This window comes from Anabrus simplex, chromosome 3 (genome assembly GCF_040414725.1).
Source record: "Anabrus simplex isolate iqAnaSimp1 chromosome 3, ASM4041472v1, whole genome shotgun sequence".
In the NCBI taxonomy this organism is placed as follows: Eukaryota; Metazoa; Arthropoda; class Insecta; order Orthoptera; family Tettigoniidae; genus Anabrus; species Anabrus simplex.
In genome coordinates, this window is record NC_090267.1 from 324180341 (window position 1) to 324198302 (window position 17962).

Sequence of the window (17962 nt, forward strand, 5' to 3'; positions counted from 1 at the left end):
TATTACGAAATTGGAAGTGAATTATTAAAAATGAATTATGGATAGAACAGACTCTTCATATTTATTATTCAAAGTAATAAACTTCATGGTTAGATTCCGTATTGAGTTAAGACTATACTTAAAATAGATACAAATCTTTTAATGTTCCACCTTCTCAATACTAAAAATCATTTGATGTTTACAAAAACATTACAATGATATTAACAGGTACTAGTTTCGGTCCACTGTGGACCATCATCAGCCTAGCCGAAGTACAAAAGCAAAAGACATAGTCATAAAATAGAATGAAGTAATGTGGAGAAATGAGAGAGGATCTAAAAGGATGGGATGGTAGTGGAATTTAAAGATAAAAATTTCATTGTTCCGTATTGAAAATTATCACAGTTAAATTGAAATAATAAATATGGTAATTCAACCTATTCAATACAAGTAAATAAGAGATGTAGAGATTAGATTCTTATTTAATTAAAAATGGAAATGGTACGGGTTTCGACCCCAGTCTGGTTCATCATCAGCCGATTATAACTCGAAAAACAATGCATAAGTAAGAAAGAAGTTAAACGTCAAGTCCACACAATATCAGTTGAAGAGGCAATATAATAATGACGGGGGTAGGCACTGTTCAATTTAGATGAAGTGGAATGTAAGTCACTTAAAAGAAGTAATGCATAATCTTCTGAGCGTCAGCACGGCACACGCAATGTTTGGCACTGTCATACAATGTTTACGAAAAGCATAGAACAGTTAAATGAGCCAGACTGCATACACCGTCAGGCACAAAGTCACAACACAATCCAAATATGAAGATCTAAAGTCATGAAGAAGCCGAAGACGAGCAGCTCAACCGAAGTAACTTGCAAGCTTCAGAAGATCGGCGCGGTGTTTACAACGTCAAGTGTTGTAGTTTCATACGCTGGCGGAGATTGAAGGATAGATTATTGATCAAGTATTTGCTTAGTTCACGAAAATGTACCTATATATATATATATATGCTTATATAGGTAGCAGGTAGGGACCCTCTTCGGAGGCAGCCCTACCCAGGGAGTGGCGCCCCTGCCTATGTGAGTCCCAGAGCACACTGACCCGGTGTGTATCATCTGGTAAGGGTCCCAGCTCAGGGTTACGGGTGAAGACCTCAACGGCAGTGAAGGCGGAGATGAAGATCATTGGTATGGCGGAACTGGCGGAAGAGGCATCCTTGCTTTTTGGGATAGTAATAAAAAGCATTCACGAAGATAGTCAACAGCTTCAGCAGCGAATGAGGAATTTGGATCCCAACGGTGAAGAAGGTGGAAGAACTATCTTTGAAATGTAAATCCACACATGTCTGATCCCGCAGCGGGCGGTGTTGTGGTCAGCGTCTGTATCCAGGTCAGGGTCGGCTGTTTAAGCATGCTCCAGGTCTTACCAATCTGGTTCTAATTGTTGTGGGACCTACGGGTTCCACCCTCATGTGAAATGATTCACACAATCTACCATGATGGTACAACGCACATCGGAAACTACCCCAGCCGGTAAAATCCGGGGCCAGTTAGAGTCTGGTCTAAACAGGGCATTGGATTCTGGGGGCCCTGCACCATCATGTTGGGATCAGTCGGAGGATCCCTCACCCCGCAAGATCAGGACCAAGAAAAAATACTTCTTTGGTACAGTGAATGTCAATACCCTCCTAAGAGTCGGTAAACAGATGGAACTTAGCAAAGAACTGGAGAGATATCAGATCAAGCTACTCGCTGTACAGGAAACAAGATTCCCATCTAATGAAGTATCTATGATGGGCAAGTACAAGATAATAAAGGGTCAACCAGCGATCAGGGAATATAAAATGGGTAATAAAAGAAAATCACCTTCAATTCTAGGAACAGCATTTTTTGTTCACAATTCAATTATAGATGCAATCATTGATTTTCGATCACCTTCCCCTAGGCTTTCCATCTTAACCTTGAAGAGTGGAAACAAATCATATGCTATCTTCAATGTGCATGCACCTATTAATGAGGACAACAAGAAAAATCCAGATAAAGTTGAAGAATTCTGGTCTCTCCTGGAAAAAGAGTTGTTGGAAACTCCGGAACATATGATTAAAATATTAATGGGTGATTTTAATGCTCAAGTTGGCAAGGAAAGAAAATACAGAAAAATAGTTGGCAGTTATCCTGGGCATATAAGAACCAATAGAAATGGGGAAAGGCTTATTGAAGTGTGTGAAGCATTCAACCTCAAGTTAATGTCCACCCAATTCAAGAAAGAAAGGAAGAAATTAATGACATGGCGTTCACCAAATCCCATGTTAGGGGAGTTCCAAATAGACCATGTAGCCACATCGAACCCTGCAGAGATTTTGAACGTTAAAGTGCAAAAAGGTGCAAACATAGATTCTGACCACTACCTTGTTAGAGTCAAGATAAGATTTATTCCAAAGTCCTTCAAGAGACCTTCACCCAAAATCAAGAAATATCGAACTGATGAACTCAAGATAAACCAAGAGATTGTTGAGAACTATAAACGAGAGCTTGAGGTCTTGGAATCTTCGAATTGGGACGAAATGGCAAGGAGGATACAAGAAGCAGCTGAAAAGACTATAATGATCGCCAAAAAGAAGAAACATCCATGGTGGAATGACGATTGTGAAGTAGCCTTACGGGAAAGGTCTAAAGCGTGGAATAAATGGTGTACTAATCACAAGAATTTCGAAGACTTCAAGGAACAACGGAAACACACAGCAAAAATTCTTCGGAATACGAAAAGAAAGTACGAGAAAGAACAGCTGCACAACATAGAAGAAGATTTCAAGAGAAACAACACAAGAGATTTCTATAGAAGGTTTAAAAACAAAATCAAAAAATTCTCCCCTGGTAATCTATGTTTTAAAAGTGAACAAGGGAAACTCATTATTGGTGACAAGAAGAACTGCGAGTATCTGGCCAACTATTTCCAGAATCTTCTGAACTGTGAACCTCCCGAAGATGGATTGCTATTTGGAGAGCCTCAATTCAAGTTGAAGGATTCATTACCACCAAATAAGGAAGAAATTAGGGACATCATTAAGCAACTAAAAAACAACAAAGCTCCTGGGAAAGATTCAATTACTGCAGAGTTATTCAAATTTGCAAGTGAAAATATAGTGGAAAAACTAGAGGAATTATTCGATTTTATTTGGGAAAAAGAAGAAATACCAAGTGATTGGAAAAATGCACTCATTCATCCTTTACACAAAAAAGGGGACCAAACTAACGTCAACAACTACAGAGGTATCTCTCTTCTTCCTATAGCATACAAAATTCTATCCAAAGCATTGCAGCGGAGGCTTGAAACACATCTAGATAAACAAATTGGTGAATACCAGGCAGGGTTCAGGAAAGGGCGTTCATGTGCTGAGCAGATTTATATTCTAAAATCACTTATAAAAATAAGATCTATGAGAAATCAGAAGAGGACAATCATAACCTTCGTTGATTTCAAAAAGGCATATGATTCCATAGATCGTGGAGTGCTCATGAACGTTCTGCAGGAGTTTGGAGTGGATGAGAAATCTCTGGCCATAATTCGGCAATCTCTTACAAACACTTTTTCTCAAGTCAAATTTATGGGCGAACTCTCAAATCCATTTGAGATAAAAACAGGTTTGAGGCAAGGAGACAGCCTTTCTCCACTACTCTTTAATTGCATTTTAGAAAAAGTTATTAGGGAATGGAGGCTGAGAATGACTGAAAATGGAATGAAGAATGGGGTAAAGATAGGTTGTGGAAAAAATGCGATGATGTTGGATTGCCTTGCCTTCGCAGACGATGTCGTTCTTATTACAGACAACCGTCAAACAGCCAAGAAACAAGTCGAAGAACTACAAAATGTTGCAGTCAAGACAGGGTTAAGAATCTCTTTCGAGAAAACAGCATTCATGGATTCTATAAAAAAAGGCGACACGGACAGAGTTGTTACATTGTATGGGGATATCCAGCGTGTGCAAAAATTTAAATACCTCGGAGAAATGCTCACCCCCAATGGAGATGAAAAGGAGGGATTAAAGGAGAGGGTGAGAAGGATGGAGCTGGCATTCAGACTATGTCATGACACCTATAAGTCCAAGTCTCTCTCAATTCAGGCCAAGTTAAAACATTACTGCACAGTGGTTAGAACAGAGTGCCTTTATGGAGCAGAAACCTTGACGAGGATGGCTGACCCAGTCCTTGAAAAAAGAGAAAGAAGATTCTTGCGAAAAATCTTAGTCCCTAGAAAGTCGACGAGTGACCCAAACACATTCCGGTTAAGATCGAATTTGGAGCTCTACAAGACAGTAGAAAGAATCACGACTGTGATGAGAAAAAGGAGACTGACGTTTTATGGACATATCAAAAGAATGAACCCTGAGAGATTGACCAACAGGATACTTCTTCTGCAGGAAAGGTGGAAAAAACAACCGGGATGGCTTACACACGTGCACAATGACTTGGCAGAAATAGGTATCAAGGAGGAGGATATAAAAGAAAGGACATCATTTAGGAAGAAGGTTGCGGGATTGAGGGATGCGTCTGAAGAGCAACATGCAAAGCCACGGAACATCTCGGTGGAAGAACGAGCAAGAAGAAGTCAAAGACTCAAGAATCTTTGGCGAGAGTGTAAAGAGAAGGGTATCAGTCTGCGTGACAGAAGGAAGATTGTGTAAACGTGGCCCACAGGTGGCCGTATCGATTAATAATAATAATATATGCTTATAATACGATTCAATGTAACTGAATACGTAATTATGATCTTGAAGATTTTTAGAACAGTTGACGTGAAAAAACAGTAGTGAATAGAAAAAAAATGGTAAAAACCTTTTAGCATCCTACAAAAAGCGCAATACCGGAAACAAATGAAAATGTGTATGCACAGAGCGCTATTTCTTGAATATAAAAAATTCAGGTCGTGATTGAAGTAGTCAAAGTTGGCGGACGCAAGGCATGAAATTAAATTTGAATGTGAGGGCCCAAAATGAAGGTGGCAATGCAGTTTTTTTTTTTTTTTAGGGGTGAAAAGAAAAATAGGATAAATTAATAAAGAAAGAAGGTTAGTGGATAAGAAAAGATTAAAAGGGTTTAAAGTTGAGAAGTGATGAGAAAGGATAAGATAGGGATGAAGGAGGGGTATTTTAGGGTGGGTTAGGAGGGTGGGTTACTGGAGGTATAAAATAACTAATGTTCTTAAAAAACATAACATGAAAATTTCCTTTAGAACCAATAAAAGAAATTTTGATATATTACACAACTCTAAATCACTAAATAAATCTAATGCTTTTTCAAAATCTGGAGTATACTGATTCAAATGTAACAACTGCAGATCCTCGTACATTGGTCAAACAGGCCGCAACTTCAACATCAGATACTCCGAACATATCAACGCCATTAAATACAATATATTCTCCGCCATAGGACAATACATACATGACTCCAAGCACAATTTCATCAATATTTTGAAAAAGACATGAAAATACTTAAAATCATTAACAAAGGCCCCCTCTTAAACACTACTTAAAATTGTTTTATTCACCTTGACCAATACTTCAACCCCAATTTCAACTTAAACAACATTTCTGAAAAACCCAACATCCTATTTGACTTCCTAGTTCTTCTTCTCAAAAATTCTAAATTTCAAAATCCGAATTCAATTTTCCATGCCTTACAAAGTTCCTACCCACATTTTATACCTCCAGTAACCCGTCCTCCTAACCCACCCTAAACTACCTCTCCTTCATCCCTATCTTATCCTTTCTCACCAACTCTCAACTTTAAACCCTTTTAATCTTTTCTTATCCACTAATCTTCTTTCTTTATTAATTTACCCTATTTTTCTTTTCACCCCTTAAAAAAAAAAACCTGCATTGCCACCTTCATTTTAGGCCCTCAATTTCAAATTTAATTTCATGCCTTGCGTCCGCCAACTTTGACTACTTCAATCACGACCTGAATTTTTTATATTCAAGGGGAAAAAAAAAATCTACATTGCCACCTTCATTTTGGGCCCTCACTTTCAAATTTAATTTCATGCCTTGCGTCCGCCAACTTTATAATGTCCAATAACGGACCATTTATATTGGTATTATAAATTTACTCATTCAGGACAAACATTTCAGATTCCCTATGGGAATCAACATCTATATCATCTGATGGCCAAGCAGGCATCAATTTTTGATAACGAGACAAAGTTTCTTAGTGCATTGGCACTGCCGGTGGCTCCAGTTAGCCTACGCAGTGGCCTCCACGGTATGCACTAGCCAGCGTATTGGTAGGTGTGCTAGGTACCAACTGATGAGCCCACCCTAGCACACGAGGGCGAAACGCTGGCAACCAAGAATGAGTTAGCTGGAAAATTTATAATGTCCAATAACGGACCATTTATATTGGTATTATAAATTTACTCATTCAGGACAATTATTTCAGATTCCCTATGGGAATCAACATCTATATCATCTGATGGCCAAGCAGGCATCAATTTTTGATAATGAGACAAAGTCTCTTAGTGCATTGGCACTGCCGGTGGCTCCAGTTAGCCTACACAGTGGCCTCCACGGTATGCACTAGCCAGCGTATTGGTAGGTGTGCTAGGTACCAACTGATGAGCCCACCCTAGCATACGAGGGCGAAACGCTGGCAACCAAGAATGAGTTAGCTGGAAAATTTATAATGTCCAATAACGGACCATTTATATTGGTATTAACTTTGACTATTTCAATCATGACCTGAATTTTTTATATTCAAGAAATAGCGCACTGTGCATACACGTTTTCATTTGTTTCGGTATTGCGCTTTTTACCATTTTTTTCTATTCACTATTGTTTTTTCACGACAACTGTTCTAAAAATCTTCAAGATCATAATTACATATTCAATTACATTGAATCGTATTATAAGCATATATATATAGGCACATTTTCGTGAACTAAGCAAATACTTGATCAATAATCTATCCTTCAATCTCCGTCAGCGTATGAAACTACAGCACTTGACGTTGTAAACACCGCGCCGATATCTTCTGAAGCTTGCAAGTTACTTCGGTTGAGCTGATCATCTTCGGTTTCTTCATGACTTTAGATCTCCATATTTGGATTGTGTTGTGACTTTGTGCCTGACGGTGTATGCAGTCTGGCTCATTTAACTGTTCTCTGCTTTTCGTAAACATTGTGAGACAGTGCCAAACATTGCGTGTGCCGTGCTGACGCTCGGAAGATTATGCATTACTTCTTTTAAGTGACTTACATTCCACTTCATCTAAATTGAACAGTGCCTACCCCCGTCATTTTTATATCGCCTCTTCAACTGATATTGTGTGGACTTGACGTTTAACTTCTTTCTTACTTACGCACTGTTTTTCGAGTTATAATCGGCTGATGATGACCCAGACTGGGGTCGAAACCGGTACCATTTCCATTTTGAATTAAATAAGAATCTAATCTCTACATCTCTTATTTACTTGTATTGAATAGGTTGAACTACCATATTTATTATTTCAATTTAACTATGGTAGTGGAATGACATACAAAAGTGAAAAACCGTATACATGAATTACGATAAATGTAGCAAAGATGTGTTAACATTGACAAATAAAATCTTTGTGATGTCACATAAAATCTTCTGATGAGAAACTCTTTGGTTGACGGTACTCCTGTGTTGCACACGTAAAGTTATATCTGGTATATACAAAGTCCTATGTTTCTGGAAAGTTCTGGATGTGAGTTCCACATTAGCGTAGAGGGAAAATTGTCCGATGAGACCAGCATAAAATTAAAAGCTGACAGAGTTGGGCATGTTCGTGAATTTGTGGTTATAGTCGACCATATGTTGGCCGATGGCTGAGAATTTGTTATATTTAACTGCATTGAAATGTTCCGAATATCTAATATTAAAGCTCCTACTGTGTTACATTTAAGCCTGTAGACACCTGATTTTGCGTACCTGTTTATTTTATTAATATGTGATGTGTTATGTAAGATGTGTGTTGTTGTTGTTGTTGGTTTTAAGGGCTATTTTCATACCTTTTTTCTTTAAAACTTCAAGCACTTAACAACATTGATCCCCATATTAAATTTACCTTGGAGTCAGAAGTAGACAAAAAAAATCAATTTTCTGGATCTTACCATCACTAGACAACAGGAATCTTTAACCTACAAGATTTACAGAAAACCCACTCAATCGGCAGTCACAATCCGACAAGATTCAGCTCACCCCCTCCCTCACAAAAAAGCAACCTTTAACAGTCTTGTACATAGAGCATTCAACGTACCTATGAATAAGAAAGATCTTCATATCGAATTGAATACTATCCATCACATTGCCAGATTCAATGGCTTCAATAGCCATTTTATAGAAAATATCATCAACAAACATAAATTTCGCCCCAAGACCACACTTAAAAAAGAACCATCTAAACATGACTCTTTCTCCACTTTTACTTACGTCAATGGAATTCACAAGATCACGGCAGCCGTTAAGACGGTTTTCCGTAGTTTCCCCATTTTCACACCAGGGGATTTAATTAAGGCCATGGGTGCTACCTTCCTAATCCTAGACCTTTCCCATCCTATGATGCCGGAAGTCTTTGATGTATTAGAGTGACTAGCATTTTTTTTTCCTAAGAAAGAAGTTCATAGTATGAAGACCAGATGGCAGCTGCGAGCACTGAATGCTGTTGCTGCTGTCTTACCAATACATACTACACAGATGCAGTAGGAGCGGTGACTAATGTGCCGTGAATCGGATCACTGTATCGATTCAGCAACGTGAATGGAATCAAATGAATCGATTCAGTAAAATGAATCAAATGTCCCATCACTAAATCGTAAGCCTAATATGGGTCGTGGAACCACATAAATTTCTCACAAAAGTTGATTGGAAAATATGTTTCAAATGTTTGTTTTACAGTTTTCAGGTGGTTACAAATCCTGTCAAGAAACTCAAAATTGACACAAATATCAGTTTCTATTTTGAAAGTATTCCATTGTTGGAAGAGATGTGAATTTCCTGTCCTTTGTGTAACTACAGTAATCCATAATGTAAGTCTTTTTCTTTCTTGAATGCCTTTATTTTGCTGTAGGCATCATGAACAGTTAAAAAATTTCCCTAAAGACAGAGATTTATTTCATTTAGAAAAAAAATATCAGAGAGATAGGATAAGGCTAACAACCATGCTTCATCAACAATGCGTGCAAAATCAGAATTATCTTCTTCTTCTTCATTTCGAATCACCCATCTTTGGGGTATGTCAGATCAATCACTTCTTAGATGCTTGTGCTCTTTTCTTCTCCCAATAGTTCTTCATTCTAACTGATCTCCTCCTCCTTTCCTCCTATGATATCTGAATCAGATTTCTGGTGTTGTTCTTAACATGGAACCTCTTAGTTTTGTCTTTGGTCACGGTTTTGGCTGTACCATTCTTTAACATGAGTTTGGTAATCTTAAGATCTCTCAGATCCTTTTCAACTTCCTTAAACCAATTGGGTTTAGCCTTTTTTTTTTTTTTTTAAGAAGATCTGTTTAGTTAATCTGTCAGGATTCATTCTTCATTTATGAACAATAAAACTTTGTGCCTTAATAGAAATAGCCTTGCTAATACTTTTTCCCTAGAAAGCCAGCAAATTTCAGAATGAAGCAAAAGTTGCATGTATTCACTGACCATTTCGTCGCACAAAACGGAAGATAATCTGTTATTTAATGATCGAGACTTAATAAAATTAACTAGCCTTATAGTGCTCTTGACCACAATTTTTAATTCTGGTGGTTCAGTCTGCAAACTTTGTGAATTTACTAAATGCCACCACAATCCTCTATTTGTCAACTAGTTCTGTGGCCTCCTTTAGTTCTATACCACTTATCTTTAAATTCTTAGAAACTGAATCTGATCATTGTCATCTTCGTCTCCCTCTACTTCTCTTACCCTTCATAACAGAGCCCATTATTCTCATAGGTAACCTATCATTCTCCATTTGCCTCACAAGACACCACCACCGAAGCCAGTTATGCATACAGCTTCATCTATCGATTTAATTCCTAATGTAGCCTTTATCTCCTCTTTCTGAGTACCCTCCTTTCATTGTTCGCACCTGTTTGTACCAGCAATCATTCTCACTACTTTCATGTCTGTTACTTCTAAGTTATTCATAAGATATCCTTAAGCCACCCATCTTCCACTCCCGTAAAGCAAAGCTGGTCTGAAAACAGACCAACGTAAAGATAATTTTGTCTGGGAGCTGACTTCCTTGTTACAGAATACTGCTGACTGCAACTGCAAGTTCACTGCATTAGCTTTACTGCACCTTGATTCAATCTCACTTAATATAGTACCATTCTAGGAGAACACGCATCCTAAATACAGTACTTAAAATGATCTACCTGGCCAGCTTTGTATCCCCAATCTGACATTCATTTCTCTTGGATTTCTTACTTACTGACATCAAATTAGTCTTGGAAAGGCTAATTTTTATACCATACTCATTGCACCTAATTTCAAGTTCCAAGAAATTAGACTGCAGCCTTTCAGCACAATCTGCCATTAAGACCAAGTCGTCAGCATAGGCCAGAGTGGTTACTACATTTCCACCTCCCTCCACTAACCAATCCATGAATGCATCCAGGCCAGAGTGGGTGCATTGTGATACTGATAAGTAGGCTTGTACTACCAAGTTCTTTGTAAATTTGACTTGATTTTGTAATCACTGTAATAAAATCAAATACCCTCTCAACACGTGAAGTTTCATTTTGTTCATGAATAAAGACCTGGCCATGAAGACGAAATTCATGGTGTAGCACGCTGTTGTCATCACAACATTGCTGTATAGTTGTCAAACTTGGACCCTTGAGCTTGAGTGTTTCCACCAATAAAAACTTCAATCCATCCTTAGGATCAAAAGGGAAGACCATGTCAACAACATTGCTGTCTTGAGAAAGCGCATGCCAAGAGCATAGAATCGTCCATCATTTGTCATCAGATTAGAAGGATTGGCCATGTTCGTCGGATGAGCGATACCAGATTTCCACGTTAAATCCTGTATGGCGAATTTTGTTCCAGCATCAGACATCGTAGTGCCCCCCATGAGGCGCTACAAGGACCAGCTTAAGTACACTATGAAGATGACAGGTCTTAATCCACAAACCTGGCACATGCTTTCTCAAGACTGTACAATCTCGCACCGGACCATCCCCGTTGCTGTCAATCTGTTTGAAGGGCTGCTGTCAACTGTATGCAGGGGAATGACCTACATGTGAAGAGGCCAGGAGGGAAGCATGAAAACTCCGTGCAGCACAACCACGCCCACCTCCAACAATTCTATGCAATCTGTGTGGACGCTTGTTCCATGCTAGAATTGGTCTGTTCAACTATCGAAAGTACATCCACAGTCAGAAGTGAATTTATTGGAAGAAGTTAATTACTCAGAAACGAGTTAAAGCCTCCACCGCCGATGCTGATATTTTAAATTCAATAGAATTTAATTTTTAATTCTGCCTGCAAACCAGGTGTCCGATCTTCACGTGCCGCTGGCCACAGGTTGAAAAACGATGAAGTAGAGTATTTACTCAGAAAAGCTGAGTAGGCCCTATACATTAAAAGTTCATATGTATTCAAAACACCCAAATCTCAATTCTGCATTTTGGATTTAGCTTAAATATAAATAAGGTCAAATTTTATACAAATATTTACTACTAGCTGATGTACCCGTGCTTCGCTATGGAATTCTACATTGTATACAGAATTCTAAGTTAGGTAGTGAACACGTTGTGAGCAAGATTGTAGGAAATTGCATAGCTCTTAACGTTACCCTAGAAATGCGACGGGGAGGTCACCAAACATCTTTTCTCATATGAAGACTGAGTTAAGGAATTTTCACTGTAATGGTAGACCTGCTTGCATACCATCAGTCACAATCAGGTTGGGGAGCTTTCATTATAATAGTAGACACACACACTCCACCTGCCTTTTTACGTCCTCAAAAAGACTGTCTTAGTGGTTTTCCCAACTGAAATTAACATACATTACAATGACATCAGTAGGAATTGAACGATCAAAAGCAATGCTTTCATATGAAACATTCGATCAAATGAAAAACCACACATTTTCTCACTAACAGTCCAAACAGTAACCCACTCTCAGATTGTGAAACAACAAACATTAAAGAAACTGATTTTACAATTAATGATTTTTGTTTTTACTATACAATTATGAGTCTGATGAAGAGTTTTTTAAAACAGTACTTACCCATATACAGTTTCCCATTGCAATTCTTGATAGCTTCTTCAGCAGCCTCTTTCCTGGTAAATTGAACAAATCCACATCCAACCAGTTTGCCATCTTGCCGGCGGAGCAATTTTACATCCCTAATATCTCCATATTGTAAGAAATGTTCTTCTATACCATCTTCTGTAGCCTGTTAATGAAAAATGTATGTGGAATATTAAAATCGTTTGCATCTCCATTACAGCAGAATCAAAATGATTACAGTAGGAAAATGGTAAAAAAAAACTGGAAATTCAGTGTGAATGCAGCACTAATTATTATAAAACTTCCAATAGATTTAAAGTTGAGTACCACAATCATGTCCTCTCTCTTCTTCCTCAAAAGTTTTCTTGGTTGTGGGTACAACATTTCTTCAGCCACATGCCCGATGAAGGATGGTCTACAACATGTCTGCTGGTTTCAAATTCAACAAAGAAAATGGGAAATTTATCCAAGTTTTCTTTGTAGAATAGGGTATAGGGCTGGTCATTTAAATTCCTGATCCACTGCATTTTCAGCTAGTTGAATGGAGAGTTTCTTTCATTTTTCTCCTTGTGATACATTGTTCCAGGCTGGCAACAGATTTAAAATCTTGTTTTGAGAAATTTTCATTCGATGAAACAAACCTTTAATTTTCTGCATTCCATTATAGCATCATACCAATCATTTAGTACATAAGTGGTTTAGTGTTTTGCAAACAGTTCAATCAACCCTAAATTGGAATCACTGGGCAAAAGCGAATGCCTGTTGACTGTAAATGTACAATCATTGATTTTGATACTGCTAATCTTGGTTTGTATCAACTTCGTGAGGAACAAAACAAATTCGCCATCTTGGTTTTGACTGGTGCAGGCATCACTGTATATGACAAAATTCCTCGATGTACAACCTCATGTTTATATGTGTTGTCGAATACAAGAATCGATTATTTGTGACCCTCGAGAACCAATCGTCTCATTCCAAGCACACATAAAAATGAGATCAGAGCCTACTTCATGGCAACATAAGTTGTAAACATATATATTCCTCTTATAGTATGCCATGGAGGGGGTCAAACATAAATGTATAAAATGAATCATCCTTCCTAGCTTTCTTCACATCTTGTTTCTCTGCCGCTCCGAGGTGGAGTTCATGTTCTACATCCAATTTAACCTTTTCTTACTCTTCATCAGTAGCTAACAGTTTGTTCTTGAAAGCATCACACTTGGCACAGGCATTCTTCAACAGTGAATAAAAATGCAAATTGAATCATTGTTGAACATTTGTCGATAAATTGCTTCTTCAACGGGTGACAAGTTCTTTTCGAAGTTTCTGCTCTTTGTACAAGTTGTACACGAGTCATATATTTAACCCATATTTGCCCACAGTTGACATTTGTCGACATGAATATCTGAATATTGTTGATCTTGTATAGACAAACAGAACATTTCTGATGTGCATTCTTTCGAGTTCATTGTTTGACACTTGATAGATGGGTAGATAGATCATTTATCCTGGGAAAGTTAGGGACAGCAGTCGTCATCTTACACTTAACCAGTAACAGAATTAGAATGATAAATAACTAAATACTAATCTCATAAAGTAACCTATCATAAACTTAAACTATGTAGAACTACAGAACTATATACAACCGTAACTAGTTGTACATCAAAACTTATAAAAGTCAAGCGGAAAGAACACAATATAACAAAAAAAGAGTACAGTTTTGAAGATATACATAAACAATAAAGTTGGAAAAAAGAGAATATCACGATCCCGACATCACCTGTGTTTGTGCTTTGTGCAACAGAAGTTGTGATCGATATCACACAATGATATGCAGTGAAAGTAAGTGTTAATTAAAAATGCTTTGCAGTGAGGGACAGTGACTGTCCTAATAACTATTGTTAACTATTGTATTCCTGCACATTGTGCACTTTTCCTATTTATTTATTTATTTAATTATTTAAAAAAGAGAATCACATAACAAAGTAGAATTCTAAGTAGAATAAAAGTTACTCTTGTACTGTGAGTTTCCACCCAAGTTGAGAAAGGAACAGGGAAGAATAAAGTAGATGGGGTGAAAAGGATTTAAAAGAAAAGAGGACAGGGAAGCAGGAAAGTGATTACACAACATAAAAACACGAGATTCTCAGTTTCGCACCTGATCAAGTGACTTAGGTGTAAAATATCATTCCATTTACCGCCAAGAGGTGTGGCTTCCATCGCAGTGAGAACTGTTTTGTTGTTATATAGCTACTATTATTAGTAAAACTGAACTTATATATTAAATGTAATAATGAAACATGCATTTAGTATATTTTAAATTTATTTGTGGTATACTGATAAATTTTTTTCTCCTGTAGAGCAAAAAATTACCATATCAACGTCAACAGTGGATGCGAATGGGATTACTTCAGTACTGAAATAGTGTGTTTTCATTCATTCTTCTCAGATTGACTGTTCAGCACATCATTAGTATCCTGGAGGAATTAGATGCTACACAAAGAATAAAGAAAATGCTTTTCACAGTGACAGGGATAGGGATGAGTCGTGTACGGATATATGTTAACTGAAAATGGTATATTGGTGTAATGAAAATGAAGTCAGTGCAGTTAGTGAAGAAGCAGCTAGTCCAGTAATGTGAACATCTCCAAGTTATTCCAATGATGGAAAATCCAACTGATTGGATCAAAATGTTTATTGTTACCGCATCAGCATCAAAAACAAGAAATGGTACTGGCTTCTAACTGTGTCCCTTCTCAACATCTACATGAACAATGCATGGTAACTTAACCATTTGACACAAAAGGACAAAGAAGAGAAATTATATGCAGACCTACTCAAGTTCACATGGTACATAGTTAGGGCATATACTTCATCTTATGCCGCTCCGCATCCTATTGCATGAAGACAGAGTATGAATGTATGCGTGCATTATGTGGTTAAGCAGCCAGGAAACAGTGCAAAAAAACTTCATGTTGGCTACCACGTTCTTTGCTTTGAATCATTTCACTCACATTAAAATATGAATGTACTACAAAAAAATGAGTGTGGCCTCAAAATGTAGACTAAACTGTTCTGAAGTTCTGTTTGCATTTACATGTTTTTAACATTTGCAGTGACCATACCTGCTGAAAATTAGGCATTTTGTTTATAACTAGAAATACAAACAAACAAATGTTGTCCTATTGTGTTGAAACAGTGTACATTTTACACTGAGACCCAACTAGTACTCAGTTATGTATTTTGTCATTCACCCACACGAAATTTGCAAGGTATCCAAAAAATACAATTTGCAAACAATGATGCTTGATTCTTCAGCTTGGAAACAGTAAGTATTTCTTGATATCCTTGGTGGTCTAGATGAAATTCTTAGATGTCTTGTATTAGGGGTTGTAAACATTTTGTGCATTCCATACAGAGTAATTATTTTTCTTACAAATTGTACAAAATTGTGTTGATTATCCTTCTAGTCAATACTCAATATTACATCCAATTAAGATGAAATTTTAGACAGACATGTTTCGACCCGACATAGGGTCAATCTCAGTAAAAAATATATATAATAAACTAAAAAACATACACACAATATGAAGTGCTAGTTAAAATATTTTTCCTTAAAAACATGATGTAAATTTAAAATATGAGATGATGGCCATTAAAACAGTTTTTGAGCTGGAGGCCTTTTTGTTGTAATATTCTAGTTGTTCCCTGATGCAGTTCAACTGATATCTGTACACTGTTGACTTAATTATTATGTTCAGTCATAGGCTGACATACGTAAGTTGTTACTGAAGTTGAAGCGCCTGTTTTTTAGTCTGTAAAGTGGATAATAAAAATCAAGTTATGAATTTAAAAATGGTGACTGACAAGAAACATTTAAGGTAAGTTTGACGAACAAAATTAACTTACGTTATGTGGCCGCTAGTGTCACCCGTGTTCTCTTACTACAGAGTCCAGCTCTCAAGAGACATGCGACGTGTTGTTAGGAGGAAGTGGAGTGGAGAAATGGGGCGGGACTTGCAGGTGTGTGGGAGCATGCGGAATTATAGGGGTGGTGGCTGAAACTGAGTGTAATAATTGTGAATTTTTCTGGTCTTGTTTTTTACTACAAATAATAGGAATGAAAGTTTCCCATATTATGTTCATTATTTCATTTATCTCATTTAAGTTGAGGGCTGGATTCTTGTATTTATCCATACTAATGTAAAAATTGTCTAAGATATTAAGTAGTGGACCTTTATGCTCACATTGTAGAAGTTTTAAATCTTGATCTACTGTGGTATAATTATGATTATGGTCTTTGTGATGGTTACTGATGGCAGAGAAACAATTATATTTTAAACCGTTGCAGTGTTCTGTATATCTTATGACCTGCCAGTTTGTCCGACATAAGTTGAACCGCATCCCTGGCATTCCAGTTTATGATGTGACCGTATGCAGGTCTCGGTTGAGTGAATATGGCCCAGTGTGTCACTGGGCTAGCTTTGTCGGTATGGCGCGTGCGTCCTTGAGTCACGTGGTGACCTGTTTCTAGCCTGAAAGGGGAGCTTAGCGACTCGAGAAATAAAAAAATTAAAAAAGAGTGGACGAGAGATGAAAATAGAGAGAATATGTTCGTCTGCAGTCACAATGAATTTATAGCAAAAGGAAATATTTATAATATCTTCGATGGTGTGATATGCGTAAATAAGAAAGTATACAAGAATGATATTGACTGGACGGTGTTAATGATGTCACGTGTGAAGTGTAATAATTAGCAATTGAATTTTTATTTAATTTGAATGATATTTCGGCAGGAATTAAGGTGAAGTTATTTAATGAAACCAATTAGAATTCAGTACTTGAATTGACTTTACTTCCTACAACGAGTGCTGCACGACGGCACTTAAAACGAGTCATACGTATACAAGTTCTCACATACTCGCATACTTGTTATTCACTCACGTCTGTCACTTAGTTCACTTCGCCAGCTTTATTTCATTGCAGAATGTCAGTGGGGATACTGTCAACGACAGGGACATTGGACTCATTTCCTATGCTCAACTTTTACTTCAGATTGTGCTAGCATCATCATCATCATCATCATCCTAAACCATCTCCAGTTTCCCAGGTGTGGTATATGAGCCTCCTCCATCTCATCCTGTCCTTGTACCATTCTTCCTCCACAAACTTGTCCCAATCATGACCTCTCAGCATTACATCGCTCTTAACTAAATCTATCCATTTCCTTCGTGGCCTTCCCACGGGTCGTCTTCCTTCTACCTTTCTGTCAAATTCCTTCCTTGCAGTTCTGTTTACTGGCATCCTCTTCATGTGACCAAACCACTTCAGTCTTGATATCTGAATCTTATTTAGGAGAGAATTGTCTATTCCTACTTCTTCTCTAATTTTCTCATTCCTAATCTTGTCTTTCCTGGTTTTCTGGATCATAGTGCGTAGGAATTTCATTTCAGCTGCCTGAAGTTTGGAATTATCTCTATTGGTCAGTGTTGTGGTTTTGAGACTGTATGTAAGAATTGGTGTATAATAGGACTTGTACAATGTCATTTTTGTTTTCATGGGTATTTGCTCATCCCACAGCAGGTGTCTTACCTGGTGGTAAAATTGTGCTGCCTTATTGATTCGATTGTTCACCTCATGTTTTGCTAGGTTGTCATTTGATATAACACTACCCAAGTATTTGAAAACTGGAACGCTGTCCAGTTGAGCTTCATTTAACATGACTATTGGTTCTGCTC

At 37.5% G+C, this 17962-nt stretch overlaps 1 protein-coding gene across 1 annotated transcript in view; it reads right to left on the reverse strand.

Annotated features, from left to right (window-relative positions):
• The window catches only part of LOC136866306 (RNA-binding protein 28), a 188006-nt gene that overhangs the window by 151908 nt on the left and 18136 nt on the right, over nt 1–17962 (reverse strand). The window contains exon 3 of the mRNA XM_067143149.2: nt 12222–12390. Within this exon, the coding sequence (XP_066999250.2) occupies nt 12222–12390 (169 nt within the window). The remainder of the gene's footprint in view (nt 1–12221; nt 12391–17962) is intronic.